At 40.2% G+C, this 19,258-nt stretch overlaps 1 protein-coding gene across 2 annotated transcripts in view; it reads right to left on the bottom strand.

Annotated features, from left to right (window-relative positions):
• The window catches only part of LOC121591837, a 92,109-nt gene that overhangs the window by 35,106 nt on the left and 37,745 nt on the right, over positions 1–19,258 (bottom strand). For both annotated transcript variants that reach the window (XM_041912861.1, XM_041912863.1), the window contains exon 3: positions 4,583–4,995. In XM_041912861.1, coding sequence (XP_041768795.1) covers positions 4,583–4,995 — 413 coding nt within the window. The remainder of the gene's footprint in view (positions 1–4,582; positions 4,996–19,258) is intronic.

Genomic DNA, 19,258 nt, shown 5'->3' with positions numbered 1-19,258 from the left:
CTACTTGACCAAACGTCCTACGACCTTGTTCTTGTCGACCTATACGGGCTTTCGAGACTTATACAGAAACTCCAGGGTAACGGTCAATTCTAGGCCTAAACTCACGACGGATCTGTTGTTAAGTCATTTGAGCTGAGGACTGTACCCCAGAACCGTCCAGACCAGCGGTCGGCAAACTTTTGAGTTAAAGGGCCAAATAAAGTATATGATCAAGTGCCGCGGGCCAGGAGAATGCGGTTTTTTATCAGCGCTTAAATTATTACAATTTAAACTTTTAGAAACCTCTTAGGTATTATTGTTGTTTTTCTGTAATTATATCATCTAAGCATGGTTCAAAATTGATGATACCTGCTTTAAAAGCTAATTGTAATCTTTAATCATTTGAGAATCGGCAATAGATGGCCAAAAATGTGATTAGTCAAAAAATAACAAAAAAAAAAGGATCAATATCGCTTCTTGAAGACTCCATCCTTCCACGCTGCAAAAAATATTGCAGATATTCCGGGGATGATACAAAAGTCGTAACGGCTAAAAAAAATATCGAAGCAAACGTAGAGTCAGTAATTATTAAAAGGCTTTATGGACAAGTCATGCCATGTCAGATAGATTGATAACTGATTCCTTATGATAAAGCACTTTGACAATTGTTGAACTCGTAAACAGCAACAGTGTGGATCGTCGTTCTCGTTAAATCAACAGGGGTTTTAAATGTTCACTTTTGCTTTCAAATACGATCGAAAATATTGCTCAAATAGTTTGAAGAGAAATCAATTGATTTTTGTGAAATTAAGAAGAACGAATAAAACAACATTACAAAAATATCGTGTGAAAATGTATGGAGCTATTTTACTATATTTAAAACATTGTATTGCATGTATTGCGTTGGCGAAAGTCAAATGCTCTCCCCATCGCAAAGTCGCATGCAAAACTTTAAATAAAATTATTGTAACCAGGCTTTAGTGTATCTCATGAATATACAATTTCGTATGCGATTTATTTCATTCCGAAAATCTTATTGACGTGTTGAAACAATGATAAAATTACATAACGGTTGACGGTTGAAAATTGACAAATTTATGGGTTTATCAAAGGGTTATCTTTACCCGCTTTAACAACATGATATTTGCACTTTGAATAGTAGTATCCCATGAGACAATAGAAAACCTCTATCAGTCACCTCACCTTAACACCTCTATCAATCGAACTCTAACCATGATGGCCAAAAAAGGGAGCCAACCAACTTAGAAACATGCGCGATCAACAAATAACACCCCGTAGCGTCTTAAATTGACTTAGTACAGCAGTTTGTCGTCGCATAAGAACGTTACGGCGTTTTGGTTGCCAACATTTTGGCACTATTAGGCAACCATCAAAGCATCGAAAGAAAGCCCAGGTTCATTTTTGAGGTTCCAAAAGATGCAAAAAATGAAGACAGAGGGACAAGGGTCTACATTACTGCGTTATCTGGACCGAGAGATCGATACAACCCGCTAAACAGTGAAATAGTTCTTGAGAAACATGAACATATATATCAGGAAGCAAAAATCGGGTCCTCTGGCTTCGCAGCGGCAAACAATGACGCCAAAACTCACTGCTTTTATTTTAGGTTAATTTTAGCAGAATTTGGATATTGACACCTTAGTCCGCAAACTGGTACAACATCCGTCACATGTGTTCCATCGATTTCTTCTGGACCAACATGATGGAAAAGCTTTTCTCTAAAAATTTTGTCGAGAAAACTTAGGATGCCTTCGTCCATCAAGGTGAAAATTCGGGATAACTGACGAAAGGCAACTCGCAAAGTCTGAGATAAATTTGTGCAAATAAGCTTATATAATTACCTTTCCAATTGATGTACATGTAAAGAAATTGTCTTTCCTAGTTTTTTTCTACAGCTAGCCGAAAAAAGGTATTTTTTCTTGTATAAGTTACGGGGATATTGATCATGAGTTCAAACATACCGAACGATCCGTCATTCCATAGTCTTCTTCTTCTTCTTTTGGCTCAACAACCGTTGACGGTTAAGGCCTGCCATGCCATAGTACTTTAATGAAAGTTGAAAGAGTTCGTTGTCCCGTTACGACTGCTTATAACTTCGAGGGTATAGCAATAAATCATGTACTCTCGGTAAAAGATCTTGGTGTAACTTTCGATAGCAGGTTATCATTCCTCGATCACATTGACGTTACCGTTAATAAGGCTCGTAAAACAATCGGTATGATAAAACGTTTTTCAATCCGCATAACCGACCCTCTGTGTTTAAAAGCGTTATATTGTTCGTTAGTAAGACCGATTTTGGAATACTGTGTTGTTGTTTGGCGTCCTACCTCATTTACATCGATTGACCGCATAGAAAGAGTGCAGAGATCATTTACTCGGTATATTGTCAGCAAAATGCCCGGCTTCACGTCAAATACCCTACCGGACTATGAGCAAAGATGCCAGCTGTTGGGTCTGGACTCATTGGAGAAACGCCGTCACATTTCCCAAATAATGTTTGTTGCCTCGCTCATATCTAATGCTGTGGATTCACATATCATTCTTTCATCCCTGCATTTCTATGTTCCAATTCGTTCCTTACGCCCTCGTGCTCCTTTATTTGTTCCAAATCGACGCACTTCAGTTGGTTTAAATGACCCTTTATTACGTGCTGTGAGATTGTTTAATTCCTGCGCACACCTGTTTGACCATCACCTCTCCTTACCATCCTTCCGATCCATCCTCCGAGCAAATATTTAATAAGTCTAGTTAATAGGTATGCTGTTAAGAATTCAATGCTGTCTGAGCAGTTATGTAAAATAAAATAAAACAAAATAAAATAAATAAAATGCTATTCCAAAAGATATTTAGTAAGTTGTATACGAATAGTTTCTTCCCATCTTTCAAAATCAGTCAAAACCATTCGTGGGCCGGATAGAATGTTGCGGCGGGCCGCATTTGGCCCGCGGGCCGGACTTTGCCGACCGCTGGTCCAGACCATTGAACGAGATTAAACAAGTTGATGAAAAAGAGGACCTTTGCCTAAAGTTGGTAACGGCGAAACGTCATAATTGAAGAATGCTTTCCGGGTTACTTTTCGTAAGAACAGGTATTAAACCAAGGTGAAAACATTTCATTGTTGGGCTATACAGTATATGAATATCATCCAATAAAACTTAAATTAAACGGAAATGGAATAAATAAGTGAAGTATAAGTATAAAAAATATGTATATAGCGGCTTGTAATGAATATTTTGTGCTAAATTGAATTTTAGCAATGAAAGGATTGGAAAATAAAATAAAATGGGAAAATATTTCCCAAAGAAAATACACAAAAAGTATGTTTCTACATACAAATATGAATGATTAGTAAACCCCGTTTACATTTGAAAATTTGGTGAAAGAAGCCCTATTTTAAACTGATAAATTTGTTGATTTTTATTATTGCTAGTATTACTGCCGGAAGTATTTGGGCCGGTCTGGTGGTACAGTCGTCAACTCGTACGACTTAACAATATACCCGTCATGGGCTCAAGCCTCGAATAGACCATGCCCCAATCGTAGGACTGTCTATCCTGCTATGGTAATAAATAAGTCACTGAAAGCCTAACACCACAAGTTGTACTGGCAGGTCTTGATCGACAGCGGTTGTTGTGCCAAAGAAGAAAAATATTACAGCCGGAGTGTAATAAGCGGAGTGTTATTCAAAAGCGTAGAAACTAATACAACAAAGTCCTCAATTAAAATGAAATGCATTATTATAACCCTGTTCAAATGAAAATGATATAAAAATACTTTTAGCAGAACAATCCCTATTCTTCATGAGCTCATAGCACTAAGAGTGCCAGCAACGCAGATGTAGCTTTTACTGGCACCCCGCAAAATTCTCCATTACACACAGAACGTATTGAATGCATTAGAGTTGAGCACACATTCTCATTTTAATTAACAATATAGAAAATGTATGATACATCAGCACTATCCTCAAGTGCACCGTACTCTGCACCGGAAACCCAACAAAAAAAAAAACAGCAATCCCTTGTACAAGGATTATCCAGAAAGTCACAGTGTGTGCTTCGTTTTCTCACTTTCGAGTGTGAATATCCATTCCTGCCGACAACAGAACCGAGCAGTAAGTAGTATTCTCTCCCATACTGATCGTACTATGTTAAAACGATTACGCGCCAACGATGTACAACTATTTCATTTATCCTAATGGAACTCCACTCGTACGTGGTGTCGGTTTAAAAGGCACATAAGCTTGTACGAGAAAGTCAACCAGCATACACATACACACGCAAAAAAAGCCACACATTCACTCCACATTTTCCTCGGAACACTGTTACGGATCTGTTAGTCGGATAGCATGTATACATGCAGGGGCAACTAATTAAAACTTTTGCCTGAATTTTGTAGCGCCGAGAGCAAAAGACAAAATAAAACATAACCTGCAACAAACGGCAGCTTTTGAGGTTTGTTAAAATCAATGTTCGTTTCGCATCGCTACACTTCGCAATATGTTGCAAAACATGGTTTGACACACAAGCAAGTTGCTTATAATCCCTCCAGCAATCGTTACTTCCTTGCTCTTGCTTGCACTTACCTTCGATTTGTGGTTGGTTCGCGATCGACCCACACCATCAATTGACTGCTGATTATCGTTCCCTCGATGGTGGCAACCTTGATCAACATCCTCATTGGGTGCCACTTCGGTGAGCCCCACCGTGCGAAGAAGCACTAAAAATCTCACCACTTGTCGCCATCCTTCGGTGCGTTCCGGCATCGTAAGCAGTCCCATGGCAGCGAACCGTTGAAACTCTGCCACGAGTGATCGAACGCGCTGCGCCACCACGTGGAAGGGAAAATCTGGGCCCGATTTTCCCGCCCATTCACCGAAGTACATCTCGGAGCTGAGCCACCGCAGTCCATACAGTAGCTTTCCCAGCGGTGTGTCGTTGCTGTTTTTGCCGTTGCTGGTGCTCGAAGCAGTGAAGTCATTTTTTCTTCCTCTTTGCGCTATATCGGGGTACCGCAACGGAGAAACATGCCAGCGAATACATGAAAATGGGAGAATAATGCATGTTAAACATTGTAGAAAGAAGATAAAAAAAATATACACACACACAGTGCACTCGAGCAGCGATAGTACTGCTCTCGTGCTAAAACACACCCGTCGCGTGTATCGCTTTAGATTTCGTAATCGTTTCGATTGAGTACGAAAAGCAGGAGAAATCCCGTGCATGCCAACAGACATGCAGGCAGGCAGGCAGGCAGGCATGTATGCATGCATGCTTCCGGGAAGTAACGAACAAACTGTGGATTTTACCTTCATGGACGGAAACCAAATGAAGGACTTTTTAGCAGTATAAAGTTAAGAGCTGAATGTGAATGTAGTTTTGTGGCCGTGAACCGGATGTGCTTTAAAAAGTGTGAGTGTTTTTTTTGGCTTCTCGCTTTTCTTCATGGCTCATGCAAAATGGTTCCCCGGTTAGCAGTAGCGGAAAAATGTTTCCCCAAGCATACTGCATTTGCATTGGAAGCGAGTGCGTGACGTTTTCGATTCGTTTATACGGAATGTTCTTATATCGCACGATCGGTGAATTATCCAGTAGTTCGTGGCTAAACAAACAAACAAACAAACAGTTTTTCTAGTGGGTATAAAGACTGAGAGTTAAATGGTGGAAAGCTTTCCATGAAAAGATGCATGCAGGTGAAGCATTTAGCAGTGCTTTTATGTTCATTACGGTGGGAAAAGTATTTCATGGTTATGCACTGAAACTACTGGTAATAATTTAATGTTCTTCTTGAACGCAGTGCGTTATATTTAATATGTCAAACAATTCATCTTTATACAACAGTTAACAAGCTAATTAAATAGTAAGCAAACTATTGCATTGAGATTAGCATATCGTTGGCCATTATTTCGGGCTCATTCCTTATTTTACGCAATAATTTAACTGTATTTATAACCTTTCTTGACATTCGCTAACTTTATTAAACAAAAAATTAAAATGTGGTTTGACACCTCATCTCTACAGCTTAATTATACTACGGATCGTTTCATTTAGAATCTGGTCTCTTAGTACAGAAGCTAGAACATAGAAAAATTATTTTGACATAGAATGAAAGGGATTTTATTGACATTTCATTGGAAAAATATTTAAAAAAAACTAAAATATTGATGTGCGGATTTGTTATTTATTGCTAAAACTCAACAGACCACATGGGGCCCCTTTGAAGCAATCTTAATTTCTAATATCCTAAATTAATACAGTCATGTCAAGTCGATAGAGGACGCGGTTCGTAATGATCACAGACAGCATTTAATTCACGACACATAACAAGAAGCCCACAAAGTAGTGCCGGCGAGTCGCCCCGGTGGTCGAGTGCGTTGCAGTCAGTGGCGGATTTAACGGTACGCGGACTGAGCGGCCGCGGGGGGCCCCGTCAATTTAGGGGCCCCGTGAATGGTAATTCCAGCATATGCAAAAATGTGTACAGTAGCCTCATCGAAAACTTCTGTGCCCAATAGGGGCCTCATGGACGAAGAGACTCATACTTGGTGTTTAAAAATGATCTAGAGCTATCGCTTGATATTTTTTTTATTATATCGTTTCCTAGACTTGAAAAAGACATCAAGTATAATTATTCGTTGTTAGGCAGTGTGTTAGATCGTCATCAAAAAGTTTGTGATCTAGTTTACACTGTACTCTAGTTTAAATTTCCATTTACACGTTGACAACACTGTTAACAAGGCATACAAGATGCTAGACAATTCCGTGAATGTAATGATGTCTTATGTCTTAAGTCGTTGTTTACTGGTGTGCTCGTGCATGGAATATTGCTCAATTCTTTGGTTTCCGAATTTTACTACGATGATTAACACAATAGAGGCAATAAAACGGAAGTTTACAAGACTTGCCTTAAAAGGTGACCAATTCGGAGGACTTAGAACCATACCAAATTATCGCTCACGTTGCCTTCTGCTTGGCCTATAGAAGCTCAAACACCGTTTTAAGGTAAAACAGTGTGTATTTGTTGCTAAAGTATTCGTCTAAAAACGAATTAGACCTTTTTTTATTCTAGAATAGCAACATCTACGTGCCATCGAGACCTCTTCGCTCTCATAACTTGCTTGTTGGTGAGAGCAGACATACCTTATATGGATACAATGAGCCGTTACTAGCTATGTCAAGGCAATTCAATACACGGTCCTATCACTTTGATTTAATTCAAAGACCAACATTTAAAGAGAATATTTTACTAATTTACTATTTTGGCGACACCAGATTAAGGCAGATGTTAGGGGAATAAGTCAGGGATTAGGTGTTAAATAATTAATAATAATAAATTAATAAATTAAATTATTGATTAATAAATAAATTGATAACCTATCCGAGTAGTTCAGGGAACAAACACCCCCCCCCCCCCCCGGCAGCAAACCGTCACGCTGAGTTTAAAACAAAGCCAAGTGTAATACCCTCCCTCACCCTCGCTCGACACCAACAGGGGGCCTCAACTTCTTTTACCGCTTAGGGCCCCCGATACCCTAAATCCGCCACTGTATATATATATATATATATATATATATATATATATATATATATATATATATATATATATATATATATATATATATTTATATATATTATATATATATATATATATATATATATATATATATATATATATATATATATATATATATATATAGATGTAGATATATGATATATGAGATATATGTAGATATAAGTGTGTTTGTATGTTTGTGTGTGTGTGTGTGTGTGGGTGTGTGTGTGTGTATGTGTAAAAGCTTTTATATTTATAAAACAATTTTGTTTTCTAGTGATCCAAATCGACAACTATCTATCTACAACTGCTGCATTTCAAACCTGAGGAATTCAACCATGTCCCAGATCGTAGAGATGGGTCGAACTTTATCGGACGAGATTCCACTGGACAAATGTATCTGGGCTCCTGGTGGTGGCATTACACAACTTCGGATTCATAATTTGATACGAGTGCTGTTGTATCATATATTACCTGCCATCTTGATTGACGGATTCTTTCGTTTAATGGGTCAAAAGCCTTTGTAAGTATCGCTACATTTGTTGCATTATTCAAATTAGTATATACAGTGACAGCCTTCATAACGAGTACCCCGTATAGTGTGTTTTTCGCGTAACGTGCAAATCTAAATTCCCTACCAATAACCCTCTTAACGAGTAAATTCTCGCATAACGATCAATTTAATTTTTGTTCCTGATAAGAAATCGTGATCATTTCGAGTGTATCAACATTAAGCATAGTTCAATATCAAGCTATTTCCAAAAGAGGCAGTGTATAAATGCGAAGGAAAGGTGTAAGGGAGGTACACATTAAAAACTCCCACTGCCAGTCAAAAACTCACGATGTCAACAAACATCGAAAAAAGTCGTGGGCGTGTCCTATCTACGTCCAGGTAACATTTCATATCAGATAGCGGAACTGAGAGTGCGCAGCTAAGCTTAAGCCCGTGTCTGAGCTCCATCGGATGCGATTTTATCGGAAAGCCTGTCAAAATTTTATATGGGATTTTATAGATAACGTCGGACGTATGATTTCGTCGTACGACGAAATAAAAAAAAATTGGACGCAGCATCAGATTTTATCTATCAAGCTAATTGTGTGGTGTTTTGTAGCAGATTTTCTTCAGGGACTTCAGCGATTCCCGCGCAGGCCTGCGCAGGTTTAGCGCGCTCTGTTGGCGAAATGAACGTACTATTTTAGCCGGCGGAGCAACAAAAACGGTCGAAAAATTTAAAAATATTGGCGCCCATTTTATGGTCCGTTTCTTCTCCCTCTTCCTTCCCCCTGCCTTACCTTACTTGAGCTTCAGCCGTGCCTTGCACTGCCAGCTGCCAGCTGTGTGGTGTATGCGTTGATTCTTACAAGTGCATTGCGGTTATGCATTGTTATTGATGGGTGTTAGCATTTATTAATTTGTGTGTGACCTTGAGACGATGCGAGAGAAGCTGATTAGGGATTTAAAGTGTTATTGGTCTATTGATAGTTCATTTTATTTCGTGCCGCTGCTGATGAGACCATTCGATTCCCGTGCCAATCGAGGGTGACGAAGCCTATTTCAAACAAGCGAAGGAGAACGTCTAACACTAATCTAATATTTTTAATTTGAACTTGTTTGTTGCTTCAACGACCTTCTAAGCATCATGTAGCACAGTGTATAGCGGCAATAAAATGTTTTTTTTTTTAATGTGCCGAAATCCGTCTCGAGTTTTCGGGTCTCGACACACACACGCACACACACAGCGCGGGGAAAGTGACTGTTCACTTTATAGGCGAAAGGCCATGAGAGTGACAAAATGTTGACAAATTTTTCAAAACGTGGGCTTTTGTCACTTTTTTGAGCTTTTGTCAAAATTTTGCAACCTATAGCAGCCAGGAAATAAAGTTGACAAAAGTTGACAAAATTTGACGTTCGTGAAAAAGCGTAAACAAACAGCTATTTTGCGCAGTTGTGACCTATTGCTATGATAATAATGCTACAATGCATGATTCTAATTGATTTATGTACCTATTTCGTGCTTCTTCAACAAACTTTCGATGATATTCAGATGTTGGAGCTTTTTGTCATTCCTGTGTATGTTTTTGGTGTGGCCACGAGAAAAGCTCTTTTTTGCAGTTGACAAGCAATTTTGACAAAGTTGAAAAAAATTTCAACATTTTTTCACCTCCGTGGCCACGCGCTATATCATGTCGCGATCCCCCACCCCGCCCGGCGCTTTGAATGAGGTCGCATGCACGCTTTCGTGGATGCGTGCGCGCGTATTTGCATGTGTGCGTGCATGTGTGCGGGTGTTTGCGTGTGTGTGTGTGCGTGCGTGTGTGTATGTGTTTTTTTTACAAGGAGGGGAAATCTTCGAAAGACTCCCGTTGTCGGACGGGTGTTGACATGGGATTCTTACCCAGTAAACCCCCTCCTTGGGCCATATACCCTTCCCCATGGGTTCAGCTTTCGCAAAAGCAAAAGTACTATCAAACATCACACAGCAGTAGAGCTCACAATCAATACACCAAGCACTTCACACTTCGCAAACTGCTCCATGGGGCACACATACAAAACACTCCAAACCGTACCACGTTCACACGCGTCCCAGGTCCTGATCTCCTCTCCGCTAGGTATTATCTTTCGACAATTCCGATGATGTAGTTATGTCTTAAGTCTTAAGTATGTCGTTGCTTGTTGTTGCGTTGTTTACTTGTATTGTGTGGTGCTGGGTGATGTACTGCTCAGTACTTTGGTTCCCGGATTGCACTACGATGCTCAACACTATAGAGGCAATACAACGAAAGTTTTTAAGACTTGCTTTATAATGCGACCAATTCAGATGACTTACAGCCATGTCAAGTTATCGCTCGCGTTGCCTTCTGCTTGGCCTATAGACGCTCGAACACCGTTTTAAGGTAAATCAATGTGTATTTGTTGCTAGAATATTCGTCTAAAAAACGAATTAGACGTTGTTTCTTCGAGAAGAGCAACATCTACGTGCCTTCGAGACCTCTTCGCTCATAACTTGCTTGTTGGTGAGAGCAGGCATACCTTATATGGATACAATGAGCCGTTACTCTATGACAAGGCAATTAAATACATGGTGTTAGAAACTAACAAAGATAACCGAATTTTTTAGGCTTAGGCGTGGTGCCAAAAAATTAGTTTTTATTTTAGGCGTTATGTGGCTTGTTCTCCCGGTGAACTCGTTTTACAGAAAGGGGGCAGAGACTGCAGTTCGTTCCCTATTTAAACTATGTTTGTCCTATCCGCGATGCGCTTGGCTGACAGTTCGGCGGAACCCTACAACGGTTACAACACATGGTCTTATCACTTTGATTTTAATTTTATGACCAACACATTTAAATAGAATATTTTATTAATTTCCAATTTTGGCGGCACTGAATTAAGACAGATGTTAGGGGAATAAGTTAGGGATTAGGTGTTGAATACCTAAATAAATGAATTAAATTATTAATTTATAAATAAATAATTTAACTTTATGGGTAGCCGAGGGATCATAACCCCCCCCCCCCCCTCGCTAGCAAACCATTACGATGAGTTTGAAACAAAGCCAAATACAATATCCCCCCCCACCCCCTCGCTCGTCACCAACAGGGGGCCTCACCTTCTTTTACCGCTTAGGGCCTCCGATACCCTAAATCCGCCACTGGTTGCAGTTGCGTTGTTTGAGCGTCTATAAGCTTAGTAACGTACAGCGACAGTCGTTTTCCCCTCGGAGTCCCCAGGACCGCAGGGCAAAGCGGGTAAATTTGCTTTGAATAGACTCCAATCGTAGTAGGGAACGTCCTGCCGAAGGTCACCATACCACAGACGAGTACTTCACTGCCGATCGTACCAACGAACAGTACAACATCTGACAAGAGATAGGATCGTTTATGTAAAATAAAGTAAGTTGCTTAAGCAGACCTAACAGCTGGATCCCCTTGGTTACGAAGTGGTCTATGGAAACTCAACTTTGTATCAAAGAATACTAAAATATCCCTGACACAGCTTTTACGCTCAAGTATGGAGTTGGCTAGTGCGTAATCGTATCGAAGGGGATCTCGCTCTTTCGTGAAGGTGATCACCGCGCAAATCTCGACACACAGTTCCAAACCATTTATGAAGCACCAGGATTGGAACGTGCACAACATGGCCTGAAAACGCATCTGATCTGATGCGAATCAGTAGATATATTTTAGCATCATTCGCATACATCAAGTGGCTGTCTGGAGGAAGCATCCGGGTTGCGTCGTTCAGATAAAGCACGAAGAGAAGCGGGCCAAGGTTACTTCCTTGCGGCACCCCGGAGGAGACGATGATACGGCGCGAGGTGTGTGGTCCCATTTTCACGAAGTAAGATCGGTCGGCGAGGTAGGATCGCGTTCAGGACAACAACTTTTCCGGTATTCCGAGAATCTGCAGCTTGGTCAGTAGCAAAGCCAAGTGTGGAACACTATCGAAGGCTGCCTTTATGTCCGTGTACACGGCATCGACCTGAAGGCCGGCATCGATGGTTCTGTGGCAGAGGCTAACAATTTTGACGAGGTTCGTGGTAGTCGAGCACTTGGGTTGCACAAACCCATGTTGTGATGAACTGAGGTAATTTGTACCTGCAGCAAGCAGTGGCTCGTATATCAATAACTCAAATACTATTGCGCTTACGCAGAGCGATGTAATACCGCGATAGTTATTTGATTTTGATTTGTTGCCCTTTTTGTGGATGAGAACTAACCACGAAGTTTTCTAGCAAGTTGAATAGACGCCCAGGCTTATGAACTCGCGAAATATTGCGACCAGAATGGGGGCCATAGAGTCAGCGCAACGCTTCAGAATAGATGGCGAGATCCCGTCGGGCCCAGGAGCGAACGAAGGTTTAAGCCATCAACAGACGGAAGATTCAGGATCATAACATCTGCTGGTACGCTCGCAAGCACTTTCAAAATCTGTCTCTGATCCTTGGTCGGAGGCGGCAAAGCGTATGGCAAAAATATCACAAATGTCGGACAGTGAGTTTCCTCCCAGACCTTTATTGGATACGAGGCTGAGAACTTTGACAAACCTTTGGCATGCCTTTGGGTTCCAGCCGTATTTCGGTTCATAGAGGAATTCTTTAGAATTTTTAGTTTGTTTATTGTATTTAGTTTATTGTTTCATTGGTAATCACGTGTTTTGTGGCATTGCATACCAATGATTTGTCATTACTTCAATTTGCTGGCAAATTTCTTAGAAAAATAGAATTTATATTTGTTGAAAACATGACATGATTAAATCATGATTTGGTAATATAACATTTTTGAACAAGAACCTCAACTTTAAAGAAGTTATGATTAGTCTGTGCCCGGACAATGTTGGACTTTCCTAGTAATTGTGCAACTTTTTTTAAACATTATAATTCTAATTCTATTCCAATTCTAAAACTAATTCTGTTTTTTTTTCTGTAATAACTATTACAATTGAACATAACCACATACATGTAAAAACTTTTGCTAGATTGTATTGTAGATTGCTCAAATCCCACAAATGTCAGACAGTGAGCTTCCTTCTTGACCATTATAGGATAGTTGCTGAGAAAACTGGAGGTTTTGCGCTTAGAATCGACGAACCATCGACGTAAATAAAAGTAAGTGGACGAATTCCATCTGAACAGGTCTTTATGTGAGTTTGACATTGAACATAACACATAATGATATTAAAAATAAATCGAATCAAATTTTCTCCTTTATTCACAGTTTTCGCTGATACCTGAAAAACAAAAAATCTAAACAAAAAACTCTTCAAATGTGTAGCCCTGCATTAATGCTTCACGATGTTGTCCATCTATGATAGGGAAGTTGTTTCACATTGTATCTATCTGAATGTATGCGTACTCGTGCTAACTTTCACTTGTTTTCTGGGAGTGCTGCATTAACGCAAAAATGTAACCACCAGATAGCGGCTGGCACAGATCAAACATGAGAGGCAAATCTCAATTAATTAGGTAACTGGGTATCTTGCTCTACCAGCACAGCTAGCACTGCTTGGCATCAAACTTCCCGGACCTGGCCGAGGTTACCTGGCGCTTAGCGTCAGTTCAAAGTGAACAGCTAGCAAAGACGCAACCCAGCGGATATATTGGCAGGGTTTTCATAATGAAACGAACTATTTTCTCCCGGGGAAGAATTGCAATTTTGACCGCACAACCAACAGGGAAACGGGAAACCGGGAACCCGCCATAGAAGCCAAAGTGACAACTACAAACGCAACGTCAGCAGATATCCGAAGGCCCCCATATTCCAACGGCTTGGAGCACTGACTACACTGAACTCCGAACAGCCAGCCGCTGCCGGAATTCAAAACATCGACATCGGTTGTCGTTGGTAGAGGCGGCGTGCGGGTTACGCAGTACATATTTCCAAACACGACACCCTGTGGGCATGTACTGCCATAATCGTCCAACTAGCTGTCAACTCTGGCCCCGACAGTTCGCACCCCCAAGGCGTGCAACGGAATGCAGTACCAACCGTAGCTAGCTTTCGATGCCGCAACAAGCAATGCGTAAACCCGACTCCTTCCGCTTCACAGACTCGGGCCGATGTTTACATGCAGAAAACCCATCGGTACACTGATTCTGCTGGTGAGCGTTGTGGCCATTAGATACACACTCACTCAACCACACACACACATTAGCGTACAGTACAGTGAGGACTCCCCGAGGGGGTTTGAGATCGGTATCGAATGCACCCCTACTGCCTAGCGGTACAAATAATGCATTCACGCATCATCGCTATGATGCATCCAATTTGATGAATACTACTAGGGCACCACCATTAAGGAGAACTATCTCCAGTGCTGTGGGCCCGTACGTTTTACATGGGATTTGCCCATCGCTGCTGGTGTGGATTTTAATGAGCTTACCTACAGCTGGTACTGTTTGTACTTTTGACATTAGATCGTTGCCAAAAACCGATGAAGCCGAAGAATTAACGCTTGTGTGACACAGCAGCGGTGGAGATTTTGCTTGTTAAGGGTAAGGCCGTTAATGAAATCGTTGCAAATTGAGTTGTGAGATTCCTGCCAGATGTCAACCTGGCGGGTGAATACTATCCAAATCGGTTAATTAATGTTTGATCAACCGAGCCGCTCTGCATTCTCCATAATCACTGTTGTCTTCTATTCAAGTATAGGATTATAACCAAAATGAATGTATCCATGCTATATGCTACAAATGAACCGTTTGGGTGTAAAATTCCTTAGACCCATCATTACTCTAGTCTTTTGTGCTGGAAGATCATTACTATACTATGTTCATTATGGGTATCGTTCGGTTTGTGTTTGTTTGCTGCATCACTGAAACCACTGAATGTAGTCCCACGGCCAAATGTTTGCTTTGAAGGCATACTCAGTTTCAGTATTACGATTTGTTTACGGCTGAGCAACACCATGTAGTATGTTCAGAGATTTCAATTTCATTCCATGCAATAATGAACTCGAGCAAATATTCACCTTGAGCAGGGAAATGGAAATAATCTTCACCATCGCACAACGATGCTATCAAACCCCCTTTTTGAAATTATGCAAGCAAAAATATACTATTTCACTTCGCACCTGTGTGAGTAAATGTGAGTATTTTTATTAACATTAAATCCATTTACCAAACAATTTCTAACTTAAATGTCGTTCCTGACATGATGTGGCCAAACGTACAAAACCATTTCCTCTAAGATTCCCCTACGGTAACAGGAAAGCAGGTTGAGACACGTTTGAATGCTTTTCATAAAGAAGTAAATGATTTCGTTCGTTTGTTTGCGTTTTACTTGCGCCCTAGAACCTTGGTGAGAAGTATTAAATTTCCAAACGAACGGTTTTGATGCAACAGTGCATCAAACGGTACGGCATGCTGATATGTATTCGAGGTGATTGAAGTTTCGTAACAACCCGTACCATCCCGATTTTGAAACGATGAAGGAATAGGTGTAAAATTTATGGTAATTGCATCCCTTCTCTCTGGTATTGAATTATTCTTTAAAGTGTCTTTTTAGCACTGTGTATTATTTTAATTTTTAGAGTTTTGCTAAAGGTAACGTTACAATTGGGCCGGTCTGGTGGTACAGTCGTCAACTCGTACGACTTAACAACATGCCCGTCATGGGTTCAAGTTCCGAATAGACCGTGCCCCCATACGTACGACTGACTGTCCTGCTATGGTAACAATAAGTCACTGAAAGACAAGCTCACTTCACTAGTGGGTACAGGCAGGCCTTGGCCGACATCGGTTGTTGTGCCAAAGAAGAAGAAGAAGAACGTTACAATTATTCTTAAATTATACTCCATTCATTTAGGTTTGTGTAAAGATAGTAACATTATATTATTTATTTAGCTCTTTATCTAATTGATTTTTGATATCTTTCATAAAATCTCTTTATGTAAAGCAAAATTTAAAATGTCTTGCTTTGTCAAAATGTCTTTAAAATGTCTTCAAATAATCTTCATTATTATATTTTATTAAAGCACATATATTTTTAGCGTCATTGTTTTCAACATGCTTTACTTATCATAAGTTAACGTTACTATGTTTGCCTCAAATAAATATTATCACATATTTCAAGAGACCCTGACTGTTCGAAACCTTTGAACAGCATACGTAAAGGGAAATAAAATCACCAAAAACTTGTAAACGTACTTTCCTTATCTCCAACGCGATGGAAAATATGTTTGAAATACTAAGCCACTTAAACTCTTTCCTTTGTTTCCTTCTAGCTGTCTGCCAACAACACTCAGCGAAAATCGTTCGTGTACGTAAGCCAAAGTCTCCGTTTGTTTTCAATTTTGATTCCTAACACACTCTATCCCTCCTGCTCTCTGCGTGATCACTATTTCAGGGAGACCATACTTCACGGATAAATTATATCCCGAGCTGGTGTGGTTGATTTAAAACCTCACAAAGTAGGAAATCTAATCCAATCGCTTCGCAGCATCTCGACAGCGTAACTCCAGCACCTCCAGCGCAAGGGCGAGGGCGAGTCTCCTTTGTCAATGAGCGTCTATTTTGGCCCCGTTTTGTTCTTGGCTCATTTTAAGGCACGTTGCATCCAATCATGACGCTTCACAAGACAACAGCATGCCGGGTTATCCACTCGGTTTTTTTGTTTGGGTCGTGTAGTTGTAAGATGATGATGATGATGATGATGTGCAGTGTGTATGTATGTGTTGTGGTAACAGAGCTAAGCTGAGCTACGTGAGCTTACCCGGTTGGATTGTTTGCTGTACGAATTAGCAGCACCTGCCGAAGCAAAAGACGCTCATGCTCTCCACCATGCAAGAAGAAACATAACCCCATGTCTTAAACTTTGTCCATTTTCACACCCCGAGAAAGGGAAGGCGTTTCGTTGCACCGGTGCAGTCCGAACTCAGCTTGCCAACTCGTTGCACTGGTTGTACGAGACGATAAGCCAGACCAGGGACTGGCTGGAGGTGTACGAAGAATATTTCCCAGCTTTCAGCAGGCTCAAGAGTATGCTCCTCGTTCGTTTACATCTTGGCTCGTACTTTCTGCTTTCTTCCGGGTAAAAAGCATTTATTCGTAAATCTCAAAATAAAGTTAACATAATCCCGCAGTTTGATGCACTGCGGTGCAGTTTGGCATGGTGTTTGTGTGTGTTGGGGGTGGGGGGGGGAAGAGAATAGAATGGGTACGTAGGGGAGTGAAAAGAATGCATCAGGGAATTGGAGCTGAGATGGAAAAATATTGAATATTATTGCAGCAAGCTTTCTGCGTAGCGAGGAAAAGGGGATTTTTACCCAAGCCAATTTCAATTTTATTTACGATTGATATTTGTTATGTATTTTCGTTCTTTTTACCCCATTTGTGTTCTGCTGTGTTAGGTAGGGTTGAGAAATAACTAAACGAGATGTGAACTATTTTTATTTTCTGAATAATGTTAATGGCGTCTCTTCTACATTATTTGCTTTAATTTTACGTATGGTGCTGTTCTAACTATTCATAAGTTGTGCAGAGTATTTTCGTTACTTCACAAACGACGAATATTATTATATTATAGATTATTCGATGTTTAAATTAATCACATTTAAAGTAATAAATCACTTGAATAGCTATTCGTTCTTTCATGAGCTTTAAAGCTCCCTGTTTTATTTTTTTAGGTTAATGTGAACACATCATCTACCTTCTTCCACAAATCTCCACAATCAGTGCGTCTATTATTATTGCTGTTTCTGTGGCTTTGCCATGGTGCATCTGACCTACCGAGAGGGAGCAGCAGTAGCAGAAATATTTAAATTAATGAACCGCATCAAGAACGAGCTTTTCACCCAACGTATGCGCACATGGTGTACAGATAGGAGAATAGTTGTTCCATCGTATAGCAAACGACTGGTAAAACACAACAAAAAACACCATTGCGTACAGGGTTTTGTTTTTTGCCTGCAAACCGTACATGCAAACATCTATACGGAAGCGGGATGGTAGATATGTTTACCATAAATTTGCTTCTATGGCAGCAATATTGAAAAGCATGTGTGGTTGGTGAGCGCTTGTATGTCGAGATGCTCGTACCCGAAGCAAGGTTCGTTATAGTAAAATACAGTTGATAGATTCGTTACGTTCCGATGTTCTCGCTCCTCGACATCACCCTTTTCTGATGCGAAACAATAGCTAATAGAATGCATCACAATGTCTTGCGTTAAAATCGATCGTATTTTATACTGCTCAACAACGTCAACAACAACAGGGAGGTAAAGTGCGAACGTATGGGATCCATTTTCAATCACCTCATCTCGGCAGCATTTTTGAAACATGCGTTTCGCATCTTCCTGCACACCGTTTGGTTATAATTATCGGGTACGTTGGTTATGTTGCGTGTCAGTATAGACTCCATTTTTTATTATTTTTGTTTCGTTCTTCCTACAACTTTACGATCGAATGTTATTACAACGTGTGTCGACATGTGCGATCGTGCCCTTATTGTGTGGGACCGGGTCTACGGGTGCAATGTTTTGGAAAAAGCTTTATAAATCAACACACAAACACACACACACACATACAAGCACATAATGGCATACAATGCCTGATTTAAATGCAGCGCTTTGCTAATATATCATGGAACAATGGTATACTATAAACTGCATCCACTATACGCCTACCTGTTAAATTGGGAGGCGCTACACATTAATTAAATTAATTGAAGTTACATTACAAGAGACCCCCTAGTGGGCTTTTGCGCTGCGAAGATCTAAATCGAATTTAACAGCCCAGGAGGAATTGTTTCCAACCATGAATTATGGTCGTATGCGCATTGTACGCGTACGGGTGCTTTATTAATGAACTCATATTTTGCTTGTTTACGTACCGCCATTCAACGACCGTGATAGTGAAGGGTTGATTATAACCATGAGTTTATAGTTCTGCAACAAAAGGGTCAATGATGCCGTTTTAAACAGAAACATAGTGTATTTTCTCTTTTGAGAATTGAGGTGAATGCGTTCCAGCGTAACTCGGATTTTCGCGTAAATCGACATTTTCACATTTTCAGCCAAAGTTTAGTTAATAAACTGTTTTTTTTTTACGAAATTCGCTTTACTGTATATATGATTCGTGTTTCGTTACAATTCGTGTTAAAAAATAGAATAATTCTGACCTTTTAGCGATTTAAAACTTTAAGCAAAAATGTAATTTATTTTGCATTTGACAACTATTGGAGAAAATTTGAACACATGAACTGTCAAAATAAA

This window comes from Anopheles merus, chromosome 2L (assembly GCF_017562075.2).
Source record: "Anopheles merus strain MAF chromosome 2L, AmerM5.1, whole genome shotgun sequence".
NCBI classification, from domain to species: domain Eukaryota; kingdom Metazoa; phylum Arthropoda; class Insecta; order Diptera; family Culicidae; genus Anopheles; species Anopheles merus.
This window is presented reverse-complemented; position numbering and strand designations above follow the sequence as displayed.